The 20176-nt window shown below is 30.1% G+C and overlaps 3 protein-coding genes across 4 annotated transcripts; 2 read left to right on the top strand and 1 right to left on the bottom strand.

Annotated features, from left to right (window-relative positions):
* Positions 1–530: 530 nt before the first annotated feature.
* Positions 531–5227, top strand: LOC107469279 (uncharacterized). Of its 2 annotated transcripts, none has more exons than XM_021132441.2 (9): positions 531–784; positions 1666–1838; positions 1984–2096; positions 2377–2455; positions 2707–2735; positions 3422–3515; positions 3796–3885; positions 3974–4163; positions 4855–5227. In XM_021132441.2, the coding sequence occupies exons 2-9, from the start codon at positions 1695–1697 to the stop codon at positions 5094–5096; spliced, it is 981 nt and encodes a 326-aa protein (XP_020988100.1). In that variant the 5' UTR covers positions 531–784; positions 1666–1694; the 3' UTR covers positions 5097–5227. The 2 variants fall into 2 exon arrangements, with proteins under 2 accessions (XP_020988100.1, XP_015944143.1); XM_016088657.3 differs by having other exon boundaries at positions 533–784; positions 1688–1838.
* A 10495-nt stretch (positions 5228–15722) lies between these two features.
* LOC107469284 (uncharacterized) lies at positions 15723–17160 on the top strand. Its single transcript, XM_016088663.3, has 4 exons — positions 15723–15888; positions 15994–16075; positions 16466–16535; positions 16801–17160. The coding sequence occupies exons 1-4, from the start codon at positions 15759–15761 to the stop codon at positions 16945–16947; spliced, it is 429 nt and encodes a 142-aa protein (XP_015944149.2). The 5' UTR covers positions 15723–15758; the 3' UTR covers positions 16948–17160.
* Positions 17161–17312: 152 nt separating this feature from the next.
* LOC107469283 (peroxidase P7-like) lies at positions 17313–19046 on the bottom strand. The gene is made up of 4 exons (XM_016088661.3): positions 18825–19046; positions 18539–18730; positions 18253–18418; positions 17313–17788 (listed from the first exon to the last, which is right to left on the bottom strand). The coding sequence occupies exons 1-4, from the start codon at positions 19044–19046 to the stop codon at positions 17403–17405; spliced, it is 966 nt and encodes a 321-aa protein (XP_015944147.1). The 3' UTR covers positions 17313–17402.
* Between the last annotated feature and the right edge of the window lie 1130 nt (positions 19047–20176).

Genomic DNA, 20176 nt, shown 5'->3' with positions numbered 1-20176 from the left:
TTGCAAAATATTTATTACGATTAATGGAATATCTAATTTGTTATTGTTTTAGTTTTTGATTCTCAATAAACATGATAAATGAATAATAAAATAATAATTTATAACATAAAAAATAGATTTAACAATTAAATAATATATAAAGGACTAATTTATAATTAAAATTAAATAAAAACTATTTAACAGTTTTTAAAAAAATTTTAAAAACATATTTTGTTATGGGATCATTTAATGATCCAAACGTTCTGGGACCATCAAATTCGATACCACGTAAGTGCGACAGCTTTTAAAAAGCTATCTTTTATATCTTTTAAAAGATAATTTTTAAAAGTTACTTTCAAAAAGTAAAAACTTTACTAAACTTTTGGTCGATAAGGTTACTTTTCAATACTGGTATTTTTGGTCAAGTGGATTGGACAGCCCCAATTCTAGACATTACACCCATGTTTCACACACACACAATACACTCACACACAATAAATACTGGTATTTTTGAATCAGGGCTTTTATCATTGTTGGATACCGAATTGGTTGTTACTTTTTGTTGAAAAAAAATAGAGAAACCCTGTTCCCTCTTTTTGTTTTTGGCGCCGGCCCAGACAAGGAAACCCAGAACCCACCCGACCAAGCCACTTCTCCAGCGTCACCACCCCACCATTCCCCTCTTCGCCAGCGCCACCGTCTCCCTTCTTCTCCCTGTCGTCACCATTCTTCCGGGTCCCTGAGCTTGAAGGCGCGATTCAACTCCAGTCTGCGAGCTTTACCGTCGTTGGTGCCTCAGATTCTGGTAGGTTGTAGTCTCCTCTTTGATTTTGCTGTAATTTTCACATTTATGGTTGCTGCTGTGTTGTGGTGGGTTTATTAAAGTTTCTTCTTGTGTTGTAATTTTGATATTTTTTTGTATCATAATGCATAAGTAAAGAAGCTGTTGTAAAACTTAGTTTTGGGGTTTTGGATTACTAGAATCGTGTTGATCTTTGCACTCTAATGGCAAAGCTGAACCTAGACATGATGAAGTGAAGAAGATGATTCGTGTATGTGAGTTGAAACTAATTATGGATTAATGGTTAGAGTTGATAATGGGTGTTGTGTAAGTGCGCATTGTATGGATATGAAACTCTGGTGTTATGATGAATTAACAGTAACCAAGGTTATAAAAACAGTGTTTTGATTGCAAAAGAATAATAACAAGCTCTGTTAGTTTTGATTGCTGACCAAATTAGACATTCTTGTTGCAACAAGTTAAATTGATTATGAAGATTAATGGCTCATTTGGATAACGCAACTTTGAACATTTTTAACACTTCGAAAGCAAAAAAGTAATTTTTTCTTTTGATTTTTTTATATATATTTTAAATCGTTTCATCTTGTTTGACTATATAATTTATAACTTCCTTATAAGTCATTTTTGGTTCCTTTTGGGAAATTAAAATGTCTAGCTTGTTAGTAAGAACTTTTCGAAATAAACACTTGTACTGCGGTTGAGCTCATAGCCTAAAAGTCGAGTCTCTTGCTTTCAAGCCTGGATTATCCCTTGTCAAGTTGTCGTAGCAAATCTTGTATCAGAGGACTGTTCGCCATCATTTTCTGTTCGATGCAAGATTGTTTCCCATACTAAAATTGTTGTATTTTTCCTTTTCTCAATAGATTGTTAACTTGCTTTATCAGTAAATCTTGTTTTAAATTGAAGGTACTTGATGGGTACTGAATTTGAAACAATCGAGGCAAGAATAACACCTATGTTTGCACAACTCCAATGTGAGTGTGGCATTCTACAAAGATTGGTCTATAAGAACAAGAACCAGCACCGACGTTCCTTATATTTCCAGCATCTTTTGAAGGTACAAAAATTGAAAATTTTCCTTTCAATGATATGAAACAGCTTTCAATGAAACATTTTTCTTCCTTTTTTTTTAAGTTTCATGGGCATGCTATGTAGTATGTATGTATATGTCATTTTGGGTTGTGTGGAATTGTAATTGGAAGGTGAGTAGAGATATAAAGCTTCTGCAATCGGCAAACTTGGAGGAGCTTGTGTCATCTTGTTTACTAGTTATCAAAGGAGATAGACCAAAACAGAAGGTTCATCTTTTCGAGAGGTATGTTTGACTTGTTTATTTTTTGGATTTGTTTTCTAGTTTTCCATATCCATGGATGGTTTAGTGAAGCCATAAGAGTGTGCAAGGCACAGAACAGAAGAGATTGAAATTCTCATTTCCTGAGAGATTTCTTACTTTCATGTATAACTTAATATTTTGCATCATCATGCTTGTTTATTGCCCATGAATTTGTCACTGGTTCTTGAAATATATTTTTCTCAAATACTTTCTGTGCATATAAGATGATAAGTACTATTGTTTTACTTACTGCTCATGACAGCTTAAAAAGGAGGAAATGTGACAATGGAAAGTATAACTTTATGGAGCGCCTTTTAGGAGCTGCACGCTTACTAGCAGAGGTAAAAACTGCAGCAGAGTATTCTTTAGCATTTCTCGTTTTCCCCTTATTTATTTTGTAAATTGATCATTGCCTTTTACTAGTGGAGAGCTCATTCATTTCCTGCTCTTCCTATGCATACAGAATTAGGATTTCAAATAAACTATTATTTCCTTATATTAACAGTAGTGTTGAATAGCTGAAATCTTCTGGAAGACTGGAACATGTTCAGTTGTTCTTCTATATTGATGAGGGTTTTATTTTCTCATGCAGATGGTAGAAACAATGCTGAAGGCTGCAACGTATCCTTCTACTGATATCATGTGGTTTGTGTTTGAATGATTGGGATCACTGTACCATGTGAACATAATTTGTTTAACCATACCCTATGTATCATAATGCTTATATATAATGCTGTCTTTCACAGTTTCACTTCATATATATATATATGTTGTATCATAATGCTTGTATCACGTCCAGCTCGTATCTTGGCATTGTCAAATGATACAGCATACATATTGTTGGCATAATTCACCAAATCTTCCAATGCTGTTTTATAAACCGTTAGAAGTTTAATTGCTTGATTGAAGCACTGTGCATTTACTTTTTGTGTCTGGGCTGCAATTATATTCTTGCTGATTCTGTCGATGGTTTACTGTTTGTTGGTTGATTCTGCCAACCTTAACATCTCCCCCTTCCCTTCCTAAATTCCCGTATTTGATAAATTCAGTAGCTTAAGGCTTTAGAGAAGTTTCTAGGTTTTGGTTGATTATAGTTATACAATGTATTCTTGTGGTCTGTTACAAATGTAAATCCTTGAATCATATTTTTGCTTTTTACTTAGAAACATTCCATATTTCATAGATACTGTTATCATTTCTCTCATTGATAGCATTTCTCTCATTGTATTTACTTCTTAATATGAAGCGAACTGTATGTGAAGGTTGCAGTTTGCAATATAAAATATGTTTTCTTGACTATATATTAGTGAGGTATCTGTATTGTTTGCTCGAGCTTTCTTCATGGGGTTTTCTGTGATAGTTATGGCTTTGCTTGCACGTCTTCGGGTTTTGGTTCAACAAGTAAGTCCTCATGTTCATGGTTGTATAATATTGAGGTTGAGGTCATGCAGAATATCAACAACGTTGAATAACAATAGGAATGTTATTTCTCAATTAAAATAGACTCGGTGAACATGATTATGCGTTTACATTAGCTAATGAGTTATTGAAAATTTGTGCTAGCCATTGTTTTTTATTTCTGTTTGTAAATCCATCTGCCTTGAGATATCTTTAGCATTGGGAGTCATCTACCTTGAATTTACATGAGACTTATTTGCAATCCTTTTTCTTCATGGTACAGATATTACTTGATGTGGTTTCATTGTTCAACATGGTTTCTTCTTTGTCTAAAAAGAAGCAATCAATAAAAATAACTCACAAGGGACTCGAGGTTTGCTTTTACCACTTAACCTTCTGTTCTGCATTTACTAATTGATACGGGTAACATGCAAATTTATTGTTGTATACTGTTGATGCAGGTTGTTAGGGAAGTTTTCCCAGTTACTCAGGATTTTGTTAAATTGGAATGTGTATGGAAATCAGATAAGTTCATATTAATTGAGACAAAGCATGATTGTGAGAATGAAAATCAAGGTGAGGATTCTGGTGGAAATGTCTCTGTCGAAGCATCAGCTGTAAAATACGATACTATTGAAAATTTTCTCGGGGGTAAGAACTATGAATTTATGATGTGGTCTCATTTCTGCTCTGCTGTCTCCGTCTCATCTTCGTTAAGCTTTCATTTTCATTTTTCAGCTGATAATATTAATATAATATTAACAAAATATGTCTTTTTTATGACTTATACTCAGTAGCCTCCCGTTTTAGGTTTAGTCACAAGAGAAAATGCTTGTTCGTAATTTAAGTATGCTTTTCGTGTGAGTCCAGTTAAAGACAAGAGAAACAAATTGCTATACTTGAATACTCTGCATGATCTTGTTATCCATGCTTGTTTTGATCAGCAGTAACAATAAAGATCCTCTAAACCGAGAAGATTGATAAAGTGAGAAATTGAGGGTTTACTCACCATTTTGTAACTTACATTATGTTTGAGCTCCATTACCTTGATTCAAAGATGATCGGACTCTCACTTTTCACTTTACCGTTTTCCTCATTTCAGAGGAGCTCGGTCTCTAGAGTTCTTAATTTACATCTCAATGGGCAAGTACTTCAAATTGGATATAAACCAAATCAATAAATTGTTTTCCAGGCTTAGATATCCACCATTGTTTCTCGATTAAAAAAAATGATTTATTTATTTATTATTTATTTTTTTCTCACCATTTTAATACTAGATAACTTGTAATATTTTGGTGTTATTAGTTTTAGCCAAGGCATTGATGATGTACATCTTATGCAGATGACCAGGTTATCCCAACTACTGAGTGTGGCGAGGAAGGTGGAGAATATCAAGGTGACACTAAAGCATCTTTCAAGAACTCTTCACCGGTAACCAGCTCACATGCATTGCCACGGTCTGCTCCTAATGCTGAACCACACTCTGCGACAAAGAAAGTCGCATTTGTATCAATCAAAAATCATGCGCCAGCGTCGCAAAGTGTACGAGGTGTTTCTTTTAACTCAAAATGTCAAGCAAAGTAATGAAACTAAGGATGATGCTGGGGATTCACTTGCTAATCTTTTCAATAATGTAAATGCAAAAGATAGTATTTTTTGAAACATTGAAATCTAAATTGAAGAATTATTGAAAATGCCTCGTTCTGTTTGCATTATTTGGTAGGAGTGTTAAGGCCAGTTGATTTAATTTGAAAGGATGCAAGTCCACTTGTGCCCTTAAAACTTACTTTTGATGAACGTAGGAAAAAAGAAATTAGCATTAATATCCACCCAAAATGTCTTCAATTGAGATGCCATGAAGAATTTTGCATGACATTATGCAATTCTAATTCATGAAAGTGATATGTATGTGAAATTTATATATTAATATTGTATGACAATTTAACCCTTGGATTCAAATAACTTCCATCAAAATTTCTTCAAAAGGAAAACATTGAAGTCACTAGAACTATTGTTATATTCATCAATGTTTTGATTTTACTAGGGTTTTTTTTCGTAATAATATTACGAGAATATAAATCTTTTAAAATTACGTCGATTTTGTCTTAACATTATATATTATGTCAGAAAAAATTTATAAAATCAAACTATTTTTACAAAAAGGTTGTAGGGGACAAAAGTCTCTATCGACTAAGAAGACTAAGATATTCGTAGATGAAAAAATTTTTTTTAGTTATTATTTTCATGTGAATGGATTTAATTTTCTACTAATAATTAATTTTAACATTCATTATCTAAAACTTAAAAATAAAATCACTAAGAAAATAAAATCACTGGTAGCACTTATGCCTGCACTACTATATGCTGTCTTGTTGACTGTGTTTCTAAAAGCATGTCTACTATTCATGTTTATGTGATTTATCTTCTTAAGTTTTAAAATCGTTTCAATTTCGTCCCGCGTCAATTCTGTTAACGGATCCCTAATGGCAGGACAACATTGAGTCAATTTTAAAATATTAGAAACTTAAATAAAACGATTAAAACGTTAGGGACAACTTTAAAACTTATCCAAAACGTTGAGGACAAAAACGATACTTTACTCCTAATTTTAATGTACATGTAAAATAGTTGAATTACTTTAACAATATAATCATTAATTAAATATAAAATATTGTTGATGTTGATTTTAAAATTTGTTTATACTGCTTTACATTGTTATTTAAGTAATTCATTTTACTATATGTCTATTTGCCATAAACTGTGAAGGATTTTTTTTAGCAAAAGAATTCAAAAAAATTACTAAAATAGACATTTTTGAAAATCAATTTCAATTATCTTATTAATAGAAAAAAATTATTAATAGTGACAATTTTTTTTGGATAGATAGATTAGAAAACCCTCAATTTTAGGTACCATACAACACATTTACATACTCCACATATTTATCAGATTTTTTAAATTTGAGACATTTGAGATAGAGAAATGAGAGATATACCATGTAAGCTACGACTTATTGACAATAGCAACAAAAAAAAAACTGGTTTACAAAGTACTCTGCCACATGGCCCAATAAAAGTTATTGGCTCCAAAGTAGCAGTTGACCCATTAGAAAAAACTATTAGACGAAATCTTTTATTAAGCATATTTAATTACTTTTCTAATCATGCTATCATGAGACAACTATTTTATTTAGTTGCATCAATCAAAATTACTATAAAATTGTCTCTACTATACGTAGGACGCAAAAGCATAACATCTAAGTGTGGATATTTTTTACGATCTACACCATAGAATCTTCCAAAATTTAAATGTTTTACAATGATCATGTTAAAAATCTTGTGCATGTTGTGATTTCACATTTTCAGTGATCAAAGTCTTTGTCATTTTCTTTTTCCTATACCTGTTGACCCTTTTTAAGAAGTTGACTTGAATTATATTCCAACATTCACTCCTACATAATTACATTATATTTCCAACTGAATGAGAGGTTAAAAATTTCTTAGATTTTTTTTTTCAAGTATTTGTATTTAAAAAAAAATTGAGTCATTGGTGATTTTTTTTCTCATTTGCTTGGTCATATTTCAATTTTCAGTATTGTTATTTATTGTAGTTAATTATTTATTATTTTTTAGATTTTATTTTTCCAAACCAACTAATGCCGGATAAAGGATTAAAATATATTTTAAAAATAAAGATAAAAAATATGAAATTTATTTAAATACTTGAAATTGTATCAATAATCTTTGAATTACAAGTAGACACTAATTTAACCAATGAATCACAGATTGAATTAATCGATCTGATCATAATTAAATAATTAGATAAAATTTTATTTATTTTTTATTTCCATAATAAATATCTTTTTTATTTTATTTTGTATTTAATTAATTATTATTTTTAAATTTTAATAACTCATCAATTAGTTTATATTTATCCGGTGGTCAATAAAATTCTTCATGATGGCCCAACAAACTCAGATACAATGATTGTAAATTCAAATATTTGTGGCCTCTACTATATATAAAAAAAGATTAATACCTCTTATATATATTTATTCCTCGTTCCAAAAAGTTATGCAACCACAACAAAAAAGTATTAATTTAGCATATTTATGTCACAAATTAAAAAAAGTGTGAACAAATAACTGCAATTCAAGAATAAAAAAGTCCAATGATCTAACCTTATGTATTTATAAAGAAAAAAAAATTAACATTGAATATACATACAATAAATAATGAAGAATGCTCTTGAGAACTAATTTTTTTCAATAAATATCAGAAAATTTATTTAAAGGTATTTTGTTTATCTTAAATTCAAAACTCCTAAATCATAAATCTTTAATTCTGAATTATAAATTATAAAACTAAATTCTAAAATTAGTTAATATTAACTAACTAAAAATTGGCCTTTTGTAATATTTCTTAAAAAATATAGTAAATTCCAAATTCAAAAATTATAAACTCTAATAAATAAATATTAATGTAATCATATATGAATCATGGTAATTCTCATTCTACAGTAATACCTGATTTCTCCTTTAGAGCATGACCCTCTAAACCAATCAAAACCTTAGATTTTTCTTTATTAATGAATAAATGTCTGTGATTATTCATGTGGACTATCTTTTGAGTTTTGATCAATGAGAGAATTGCAAAATAAAATATAAAGGACTAGGAACATAAATTTTGTTTGAACTTTGTTAGATAGACAATGGCTTTTGTGAATAATGGGCTTTAAAATTGGTCCAATAAAGTAAAAATACACTACATCTCTAAATTACTCACCTAAATCTTAATATTAGGATAACCATCCGCACACCTAATGAATTGAACATTCGATATATCCATTGTTCACATTGTTTAGTATTTTTATTCTACCTATACTTTTTCATTTTGTAAAGACAAGGACTATTATGACGGGTGCATGCAATTTCAGCTAGTAATGTGAAGGTTCATTGCTATGTTAATTGTAGTGAATTTTATGTGTTATGTTGAATGTTGCATATTGAGTACTACCATTTTAGGGTATGATGTTGTTTGGTGGGAGAATTGAATGCTGTTTTTTTGTTTGGTTTTGTTTTGAGGTAGGTAATTCTCAACGGAAGAATGCTGCAATATTGTTGGACAGTGATGATGAGGGTAGTGTGAGTTCATCATCGAGTGCTAGGACTGACAAAATGTTGGTGACAGGGAACGAAGAGGTGTACGTTGATTAGGAGACTCTGCTCCAACAAGCTCTTGATGCATTAGATGAGAAAAGGTAGTTAGTTATTTTACTTGCAATCATACTTTAGAAGAGTTTTTAACATTGAAATTTGCAACCATAAATGATTATGAATGCATATGCTAACAAGTCTAAGTGCATGTGAGAAGAAAGAAGTGTAAGAAGAAAGAAGTGATTTAGCATGAAAACTTGCAATGGTAAAGTTAAATGAACATGGAACGAAGTTCATACTTGGTTATGCTTATCTTGGAGGAAAGTAGTTGTTTCAATTCTGTGTAGCTTCAGTTTGTGGAGAAGTTAGCGTCTAACTATCCAGATTTTCTCATTATATGATTATTTGATTACTAATATTTTTATTTGTAATAACATTAAGAAAATATAATTTTTTTAAAATTTTGTCAGTTTTGTTTTAACATTATAAATTATGACACAAAAAATTTATAAAATCAAATTATTTTTATAAAAAAATCCTTAGGGATAAAAGTTTTTATCGAAGAAGCCAGAATCTCCGTAAATAAAAGAAATCAAATTAAAAGATTTAGTTATTATTTTCATATGAAAGAGTTTAACTTTTTACTAATAATTAATTTTAATTTTCGTAATCTAAAATTTGAAAGAATTTAACGTGTATACTTTTACATTTGATTCGGTGTTAAGTTTGTTACATAAATAAATAGAAATAATTAATTTTATGTTTGCTATTTAAAAATAATATTTTTTTTCAATATGTATATAAAATTATAATTAAATATTAGTAAATAACAATATCACTAAACTTGAAACAAATACTATTTTAATGAAAACACACCTGACCTTCCTGAAAATCATCCAAGGCCTTCCTAAGATATTTATAGACTCGGTCTCCACGCTCCCAGTTACGCCACCTAATATGACTTGTTTCATTAACACAATTGGATTCTAAATATGAAGATACGGAGTAAATGTAAGATAATGTTACCTGTTTGCAAGCGGAAAACTGCGGGATTTCCTAGGAACCGGCGCTAGATATGGTAGGCGAATCCAAGTCCAACCGAGCAGAAGTGTTAGCGGACCATCGATTTTCTTACAGTCAAAACGTGATACCCTGCATAACGCCTTATACAGGTGTGCTAGGCATGCTGATCCCCAACTGTATTGTCCGATACTAGCAAAATCACGGAGCAGAGGCAGAAACTTCCAGTGTACAGATGCCCCAGACTTGTCTCCAAACAAGATCGTGCTGATCAACAACATAATGTGGCACTTCACGTACACCTGTATACTGTTTTTATCAGTCAACTGTAACCGTTCTTTTAAATTTTGTAGCCACGTCAGTTTTATGCAGCTTTCTCTACAGTCCGACTTTCTCGGTGCAACCCCAAATTGGAGCAGACACTCTGCCTCTAAGCCTTCAAAACTACTCAGAGTCATCCCTGTGACCGGGAGACCGTCTGTCGGAAGACCGAGAATCATAGCCACGTCTTCCAGTGTCACGACACATTCACCAACCGGAAGGTGAAAGGTATGTGTGTCCGGGTGCCACCTTTCGACTAGAGCATTTACCAGTACTTTCTGACATTGGACTACTCCAATCTGGGCCACATGATAAAAATCAGTAGATCGTAAATGCTCCTCCACCCTCTCATTGTACCGATCTGGAAGAATAGGGTGATCACATGTCAACATCCGTAAACTCTACAAAAAGCATAGCAAATATTAATTAAAATTCCACAACTATCATAGATAATTTTAAAAAATATAATTAAAACAAATAATTTTACTGAATCCAATTTACTAAGTAATACTATTTTAACTTCTAAATTTAATTAACATTCCTAGAGCTTATTTCTAATTTACTACAAATAATAATAACTGATAAATACTTTCAATTTCTATCTAACTAATAATGTTTCATTGTAATATATTAAAACCTCAACTACAATAACATATTTCTATCAATTAAAAGGCTAATAATAAACAAATAATTATTATCGAAAACACAAATACATTATATTTTACAGATCCTAATTATTAATCAAAATTATCAATATTATCCCAAAAATTATACACCGATGTAGTTTATTTATTGTTACAAAAAAATATTATACTTTATAAAATTATAATTTCTAAAAATAATTATAATAGTTAACTAATTAATTATAATTTTTAAAATTATTACAAAAAATTTTAAACAAGTCATTTTTAATAGTAATCTATTATATTGAGAAAAATTCTAAACAAGAATTAATTACATTTAAACACACATATTTTTAGCTATTATTTAAACATATATTCCTAAATTTCTAAAAATAATTATAACAGTTAACTACTTAATTATAATTTCTAATATTATTACAAAAAATTCTAAACAAGTATTTTTTTATTACTAATCTATTATATTACAAAAAAATCTAAACAAGAATTAACTACATTTAAACATAAATATTTCTAACTATTATTTAAACATATATTCCTAAATTTCTAAACTTAATTATAACAGCTAATTACTTAATTATAACTTCAAATATTATTGCAAAAAATTCTAAAAAAATATTTTTTTATTACTAATCTATTATATTACAAAAAATTCTAAACAAGAATCAACTACATTTACACTTTATTTAAACATATATTTTTAAATTTCTATCAATAAAAATAATAATTAAATCACATATCTTCTTCAGCTCAATTTCTAACGACAATAATCATAATTAAATTTTTAAAAATAATAATTATAATTCTGTAATATAAAAAAATTTAACAAATAAACTTACATAATTAAAATGACTGAGATATTTTACAATGTGAATTTCAGGACGATCAACATTTCTAAATTTTTGTTTCTTTGACATTTTAATTTTTTTTGAGTGAAGTAGATGAAGCAGACAGCGTTCAAGAAAAAAGAAGAAGGAATGGATGCTGGATAGGAATGAAGGGAAAAGTGACGTGGAAAGTAGGTGTGTATGCAATGAAAGAGATGTGTTGGGTTAAAAGGGCACCGTTTGTGGGGAGCAACACGCATGCGACATGTGACTGGGGAGAAACAACTCGGACTATCCGTTTTGTCACAAAGAATTTGGACCGTTCGATTAGTTAGCTCCAACTCACACCATCCAATTACTCTATCGTTGATACCACAGACAGATAAAACATACCTGCTCTTCATAACGGAGTCTTACTCATCTTATTCTCCATAATAAAATTAAAAAGTGTGTATAATAGATAATAAATTTATTTATTACCGGATAGTCTTCCGAATTTGGATTTTGATAAAGAATCCATTAAATTGTCATTTGCTATTCAAACCTTGTTTTGGTAATTAGCAAAGAAAATAAAATAATAAAAAGGTGCAGAAAATGTGCTTATCTTTGCTCAAGTTAAATTGATTGAACAGTTATTTTTATCCAAGATCAACTAAATAGAGAAAATTTAATCCTTTTTCGGTAAAAATATATTTTAAGAAAATGAACCCTAACTTAACCATCTGAGCTTGCAAAATTAAGATAAAACTATAGCGAAGGATGAAGTTTTGATAAAATATTTTTTTAATTAAAAAATTGACAATAAATAAATAAATATTCAGTTTTTTTATAAAATATTTTTTTATAGATTTAGTAACAATTATTTTTTATTCAATTATATTTTTCATCAAAATAATTTCTACAAAAATGCATTGCCTATAAAATTTTAATATAATAAAAAATAAATAAATATCTAATTCAGTAATTTTTGTCGGTGTCTTCCGTAAATCATAGCGATCCCTCTGTTATCTACTCTCACCAAACTTAATAGAAGAGACCTACGTGGCAAAAGATTTGATAGTTCCAAAACGTTTGGACCATTAAATGGTTTTATGACAAAAAATGTTTTTTAAGTTTTTTAATAACTGCTAAATAGTTTTTATCTAATTTTAATTACAAATTAATTCTTTATATATTATTTAATTATAAAATCTATTTTTTATTTTATAAATCATTATTTTATCATTCATCTATCATAATCAAAAATAAAAATAATAACAAATTAGATCTTCTATTAATCGTATAATTTTTTGACAATCTTAATTGATTAAAATTTTATCTTTAATTTATTACATCTGTATAGGATTGTGAAATTGTGTTTCTTATAAAATCAATCGATTGGATTAATAAAACAATCGATTGAATTTCAGGTTTCATAATTCAATAGATTGAAATTCAAATTTCATAAAAACCTGAAATAGGAGTGATCTAATTCTCGGCCACCATACCATTCGAATCATGCAATGGTCCAGAACTTGCACTGTCATCTCTGCTTGGAGATTCATTAACAGATCCTGACTTTGTAGCATTTTTTTTTTCTTTGGGTGATGTTCCACCCATGGCTCCATCCATATCAACTGATGTGTTGTCATAATTATCTTCATCTTCTAGAGTGCTCTGTATAGACTTTAGTTGTTCTTTTTGCTTAGCAAAAAGTACTTGTATCTCTGTGGTTGTAGAATAAAATGATTGTATCTGTATTTTCTGTATCATAAATAATTGTGAAAACCTGAATTTCAATCGATTGAATTATGAGAAATTTGAAATTCAATCGATTATTTTATTAATCCAATCGATTGATTTTATAAGAAATACGATTTCACAATCTTATACGGATGTAATGGATCAAAGATAAAATTTTAATTGATTAGAATTGCCAAAAAATTATTACGATTAAATGAAAGATCTAATTCATAATTTGTAATTAAAATTAGATAAAGATTATTTAGTAGTTATTAAAAAACTTAAAAAACATGTTTTGTTATAGGACCATTTAATGGTCCAAATGTTCTAAGACCATCGAATTCTTTGCTGACTTACGTGGCATTTAACGTTGCTTATGTAAACGCTAAGTTACTGTGAAGTGACATGTTAGCGAATGAGAAATGGTCAAAGGTCGATTTATCTTCTTATAAACAATGGTCAAGGATCAATTTGTCTCTTTATCTACCAAAAATGATGTGGTTTCACGTGAAACAAAACCTATATTATTTAGAGGTGATTATTCTTTTTAGTTGAAACCTCTCACTTCTCTTCCAAATCAAATACGAACGGTATGACATTATAAAAAAATTGCCGAAAACTGTCAGATTTACTAGAGGAATTATCGAAAAAATTAGCTAGTACTTTCATTACGGTGAGATTTTAGCAATAGACAAATTCTAACGGTAAAATTCTCACAGTGATTTTTTAGTTCACCACTAATTATAAGTGGATTTAGTGGCAGATTTAAATTTCTAATTAGTGAATTTTTGGAAATTATTATCGTCTTTTTTATAACAATTTTGACCTATAAATTTATTTTTTATGCGTTCTTTACCATCGAATTTATTATTTGATAAATTCTAAGATAATATATTATTTATTAATAATTAAATTGATTAATACCGACGAAGGTCATGTAGTGGATAATAAAGTGAAACAATTAAAGGAAAAGTTAATTGAATTATTAGAGAATAAATGAAAAAAAATGTAAATTTAAAATGAGTGAAAATAAATGCCTTAGTTTTGGATGTAGTGTTTTTGTATTTCTTTATGAGGTTATAATTACAAGCTTGTTGAAAGTATCTGCATAGAAAATTTATGACTAATTTGAATTATTTGGGATTGTTTATGTTATGGGATGATATTGAGTATTTGAACACTTATGAAGGTAAATAAAAATGAATTATTATGATTAATGTTTAAAATTTCTTCCATGAAATAAAACAAGTATTTATGCAAAGCAACAATGTAATAAATTAATATTTCTGTAACATGCACTTTTCTAACTTCAAAAAAAGTATAAATGTTCATATATTATATGGTGAATTTTATGATATTTTTTGTTGTGGTGTTTAAATTATTTAATTTTTTTATAAGTAAAAAATAAAATATATAAAATAAAAGTAAAATATTTAAAATTTATTAAATATTATTTATTTGACTTTTTTAGTAAGTTAGATACAATATTATAGGCACTATAACATTCACTATATTATATTGATAAGGATAATAAAAAAGTAATTCATTTTTGACAATTTAACATCTAATAATAGAATAATATAGACAACAATATGGTCCTAAGACAAAATTAAATAAAAACATTTGTTCTTTTAAGCATGGTATTGCCGAAAGGTTTTAAACAAGCAAAATAAATAACTAAAATAACAATATATGTCCTTAAGTCTTATAGCTAATATCCACACTAAAGTCTAAGTTATCCAAAATCAATTCTACTTAAGTGACTTAAGTCTGGGAGGCTTTAAATCTGGAGCCAGCACAAATTAAAAAAACTTTGATGACAGTCCTTAAACTTGCAACAATTATTTTTTTTGCTGATATATATTATACCATCTCTAGTTGTTAAATTTTTTGTAACAGTTGTTGGTCTATTAAATGAGTTTGGTGAGTCATGAAATATCAGCTGTTTGATTTGGAAGAGAAGTGAGGATCTCAATGGAGACGAATCATCTCCAAATAACATAAGTTTTAATTTAGTAGAGTATACGAAACAATTTTTTGTGAATAAAGGACAAATTAATCTCTGATCATTATTTATAGAGGACAAATCGACTCCTCACTATTGTTCTCAGAAAGACATATCAACCTCTAATCATTGCTCATTTGTTAGTATAGCATTTGATGAAAATTGTAACATCCACATCAACAATATTAAATATCACATAGGTCTCTTTCATTAAATTTAGTGAGGGAAGGTAACAGAAAAATTACAATGACTCACAGCAGACAGAAATCGAAATAGATCTATTTTTTTCGACAAAAATCGCTTTATTCTATTTTAAAAAAGGAAAAAATTGAATTGATCATTTACCCTAAAAATATATTTTTAAAATAAAAAATTAATAAATAATAAAATAAGAGATTAATCGTTATTAATTTTATAACCCCTATAAGACGTGTAGTTTACCATTTTATGGATATCAGAGGAAAAAAAGAAAAAAAAAATTGAAACGTAGCCATGGCCCACACAGCAGAAGCAGAAATTCCCAGCAGAAATTTGGCGGCAATCTCGAAAGTGAAAATGGAAATGAAAGGTGCGGAGCGGAGAAGACGACTATACCCTCTCTCCGATCGCACCAACTCGTCTTCTTCCAACAACTTCAACAAATCTGTCACCAAATGCAACTCTCTTCTTCTTCCTCCTCCTCCCGGTACCTTTCCCCTTCTCATTCTTACTCTTTGAACTGCTGAATCCTAACGCCACCTTTACTGCATGCGTCTCTACTGATTAACCGTTACTATTATTACTATTTCAGCCTTGTGCAGTGGAACACATGAAAGGAGAAATAACCATAACAAAGCGGTGACCAATCCACAACAAAACGTCTCTAATATCCGGTAATTATTTCGTTCCTGCAGCTTGAACCCTATGTGTTACACAAACCTTCAATCATAGTTACATGGAACACAATACGTTCTGGTACGTGCGCCACGCTTAAAATATTCATGTAACTATGCCTTCAAATCTATGAGGGATTAGAGTATTGAAAAATAAAAAATCCAGTTGTTTAAAGAAGGTTTGTAAATTATGCTGTTGCTGGTTTTGATTAGGTACGAGTGAAGCTTCTATAGCGAAATTTGGTTTTTATAATTCATCCCCTGAAATTTCCTTGTCCTAATTGAGTGAATAATCTTTGATTGTTATTTTTTGTTGTCGATTTGCTAGAAAGCACGAGTCTATGATCTAACTACTTGATTTTTTGGTTCGTTTCTTGTAATGTAAAACAGGGGAGGAAGTGATGAAGTTAAAGCTTTGGATCTCCTCGAAGACAAGCATTCGACAGTTCCTTGTAGAAAGGTATGGTTCTGTACAGACTTCAGACCTTCCAACTCCTCTGAATCTGTTGATGTTGGTTTGGTTATGCGACAATCATCTCATCTTTCTGAAGTTGTATCCATGTTGATAATACAGTAATTAGCACATTTTGTAGGATTGTATACTCTGCATGAGGCATATATGGAGGTGATGTAACAAAGTTTGTTGTTCTTAATCATTTAGAGTTAATTGCATAAACTCTAAATTCTACTTGGTTCTTGTTTGTCATGTTTTGCTGTGTTTTCAGAAGCAGCGTTGCATGTCTAACCAACAAAAGAAGTCCAAGAATTCCCAGCTGCAAGATTTCATTGAAAAACAGAATGCCTACTACAAAGAGGTCGATGACTTTGTGCTATCGGTAGAGGAGGTTGAATCCATTCATGAGCTGGAGTAAGTGGAAGAGATAGCAGCATGAGTCCTTGTTTTTAGTTATTTGTTTTAAGTGTTGATATCCTAATCAAAACCATGATGTAGATAAGCAAATATCTAAGACTTCGAGTTCGTGATTACTTTCGCCATAGTCTAATGGGGTATGAAAAGAAACCACAGGAAATTTTGTTTGAGGATGAGAACTAAAATTACATGTATTGAAACCTAGAAAGTCTATCATCAGTTTATCGCTCTTATCTTTTATATGAAAGTCTTCGTTTTATTGAAATTCATGAATTTGTTATTGTGAAATTCATTGAGCTTGGGGATGAGATATGGTCTTGCAGTTTAATTTGATAACATATAGACAAATAAAAAGTGGTAGTTTATTGATCATTTGACATAGTTTTAGACAAAGAGATGGCTAATTAGTTGAAGATACATTTTTGCCCACAAATATCACTTGCTAATGTTGCATGTCTAATTGACTTTTCTGCAATGGATTCTGATCTGCCCCTTTTTACCTGTGAGAGGCTTGATGCTGCTCATTTTGACCATGCCCTTGGAAAAAGCCTTAAAGAATTCGTTCTTGTTAGCAGCGAATTTCTTCACCAGAGCACTAGTAGAACCACCATTCAAGAGCTCCTGGTCTGAATGGAGAAGACCCCTTTTAACCAGCAAATTCTTGTAGTATAGATTGTCGAAATGTGTCGGTGTTTGAAGTTCAAGGGGTGCAAGTACAGCATCATTTCCTTTTCTGGGGCACTTGCTCCTCAGAGACTTGGCAAAGGAAGCATCAATATTGGAATCATTATAGATGTGTGCTCTGAATTGTACACATCTAGCCAAGCCAATAGTGTGTCCACCTGTTATATAAAAATAGTGAATCAGAACATTTCTTGGACGTTATAACATTATAATTTATAAGGAGAGATTCTTTTACAAGCCTCAGTTTAACAACTCATTTGGTTAAAAGTTAAAACTAAGTCCCATCAGTTGAGGTAAATTAAATTTATGATTCAAACCAACTTCCTTGTGAGTAGCTGAGTTGTTAAACTTGTGCTCATCCAAGATTTCTTCCATTATAATAACATTAATAATTCTCTTCATCCATCACTTTCATTCTAAAAAAGCCTAGAAAGTAGAAATGTTCATGATTAAGCATTTATTATTATTATTATTATTATTATTATTATTATTATTATTATTAGGTTAGACTGCCTATATTATTTTCTTTGAGTGCAGCCGTTTTCTGGATCTTGCATTAACACGGATGCTTGAGCAGCGGGCGTCCCTTATTGATGCATCTAATCTAGTTTGGTTATAGTACCTGAAAGAGCCACCAAGTCCTCCACAGAAAGCCCATGGTTTGCAAAATTTGATTTGAGAGTGGTTAGACTAAAAAAGGGTGCAGGAATAGAGTTATTGGCAGCAGCTCTGCTAGCAGTGGTAGAATCCCTTCTTCCCAAGCCTACTTCCCATGAAGGCCCTCCTAACTGTAAAGTTACAACAATCATTACCCTAATAAAAAACACATGTCATGCCATAAAAAAAATATTCAAGCCTTTCTTAAGGGTCATAACATAAATTCTAATTAATAAAATAGGGGTGTTTACATAAACAACAGAATCTCTAGCAGCCAGAGCAAGAATATCAGCACATGCAACAGTCCTGGGGCATGCTTTCTCCACTTTGGTCTTAATGTCATCAATCACGTCGAACCCTCTTGCTGAGTTATTGTTAGCCGCCGCCGTTTTCTCTCCGATGAAGTTCTTTGTATTGTCCAACAGTATTGACGCATCACAGCCCTGATCATAGCATCAATGAAGCCAAATTTAGCAAATCACAAAGTTTTATTTTAAGGTAAATTACTGTGAATTGCGTATAGTATAGTAAACTCACATTTACAAAGCAGTCATGGAAATGTAGTCTAAGTAAGGAAGCTCCCATGCGAGTTTCTTTGTTAATGGCTTTTATGACTTCATCTTTCACTATAGGCAATAGTTTAGGACAACTGCGTGAATAGAAATCTTTAGATAACTTAGTTTTTGAATCTGCTTCAGAAATTGTAGCAGTAGCAACAAGAACAAACAAGAGGAAGTGGTAGTAGTAATAAGAAGCCATATACTTCAGCTTTCTTATTAGCTTGCAATACGCAAATGATTAATTACTTATACTTGGTTTGGATCTTTCCCTTAAAGTGAGAATGTGGGTAAAATTGGTAAATCAATTGAATGAATCCCATATCAATTGCTTTTACGTAAAAGGTAAAGGATTGCTGGTATTTTCATGACATTATAATTGCAATTATTGTAAGTTGATTATTCAGCTTTATTTTATTGTTATATTTCTTTTTTTTAAGGCATGATTATCCTAAAGGGTGCAATTTTTGTTTTATTATGTCACAATTTAGTGTTTCGTTATTATGATAAAATGAAAAAAAAAAAGTTGTGACTATATATTTGTGTCACATCTTGTGCATGGTTTTTGCTATGGTATGCCGGGAAGGAAAACTTCAATAAACAAAAGAACTAGCTTTGGATTATAGAACACACTAGAAAAAAAAGAAGGGACTACAATGATGATAAATTGATAATGACAAAAAATGTAAAATTAGCTACTGTAGTTTAATTATCATGATTATCTAATTCAAGAGTAATGTCGGGTGAGCCAATGGGGAGAGTAGAATAGTGAATAGGAACCTATAAGAACGTGGAAGTTCCGACATTCCAGGAACCGGCACAACCGCACAAGAGATGCTTAAGCTTAATGTAGAAGTAGAAAACTGTTGACCCATTTTGACGTATTTCTTGTCTTCATTGGTGATTTGATGCAAGTCTTTCTAATAAAGTATTGATTAACATTTAAACTTAAAACAAAATTAGCCCTTAAATTATTGATTATATATATTTACATATTAATCCAATAAAATAATTAGTTATTAGAAGAATCAAATTTGTCATCATATAATAATTAAATTTATAAGTCGAATCAATTTTTTTACAGCAAAATATTAAAACTTTTTAACGAATACTAATTCATATATAGTGAGTGACTTTTGTGTACATATATAGCATAATTATATTAAAAAACGGATGTAACTAGAAAATTGGCCTTAGAACATCTTTCTGTCCCCTAAAAATCATTTACTAAAATTTTTTTAGTGATTATATTTTTTTTCCCATTTTCTTAGCAAATCCATTACATAGAAAAAAAATTAATGATCAAGAAGAAAAAAGATCTTTAGAAAAAAA

The sequence above is a fragment of the Arachis duranensis genome, chromosome 10 (genome assembly GCF_000817695.3).
Source record: "Arachis duranensis cultivar V14167 chromosome 10, aradu.V14167.gnm2.J7QH, whole genome shotgun sequence".
Taxonomy (NCBI): domain Eukaryota; kingdom Viridiplantae; phylum Streptophyta; class Magnoliopsida; order Fabales; family Fabaceae; genus Arachis; species Arachis duranensis.
This window is presented reverse-complemented; position numbering and strand designations above follow the sequence as displayed.

Bases quoted from the DNA above. Each gene is read 5' to 3' on its own strand.
- LOC107469279 (XM_021132441.2), top strand. From the start codon at position 1,695: ATGGGTACTGAATTTGAAACAATCGAGGCAAGAATAACACCTATGTTT. The intron at 2,097-2,376 runs GTATGTTTGACT...TGCTCATGACAG, and splicing joins AAGGTTCATCTTTTCGAGAG to CTTAAAAAGGAGGAAATGTG. The intron at 2,736-3,421 runs GTATCCTTCTAC...ACTATATATTAG, and splicing joins ACAATGCTGAAGGCTGCAAC to TGAGGTATCTGTATTGTTTG.
- LOC107469284 (XM_016088663.3), top strand. From the start codon at position 15,759: ATGGAAATGAAAGGTGCGGAGCGGAGAAGACGACTATACCCTCTCTCC. The intron at 15,889-15,993 runs GTACCTTTCCCC...TTACTATTTCAG, and splicing joins TCTTCTTCCTCCTCCTCCCG to CCTTGTGCAGTGGAACACAT. The intron at 16,536-16,800 runs GTATGGTTCTGT...CTGTGTTTTCAG, and splicing joins CGACAGTTCCTTGTAGAAAG to AAGCAGCGTTGCATGTCTAA.
- LOC107469283 (XM_016088661.3), bottom strand. From the start codon at position 19,046: ATGGCTTCTTATTACTACTACCACTTCCTCTTGTTTGTTCTTGTTGCT. The intron at 18,419-18,538 runs GTAAACACCCCT...GTAACTTTACAG, and splicing joins CTAGAGATTCTGTTGTTTAT to TTAGGAGGGCCTTCATGGGA. The intron at 17,789-18,252 runs GTACTATAACCA...TTTATATAACAG, and splicing joins GGACTTGGTGGCTCTTTCAG to GTGGACACACTATTGGCTTG.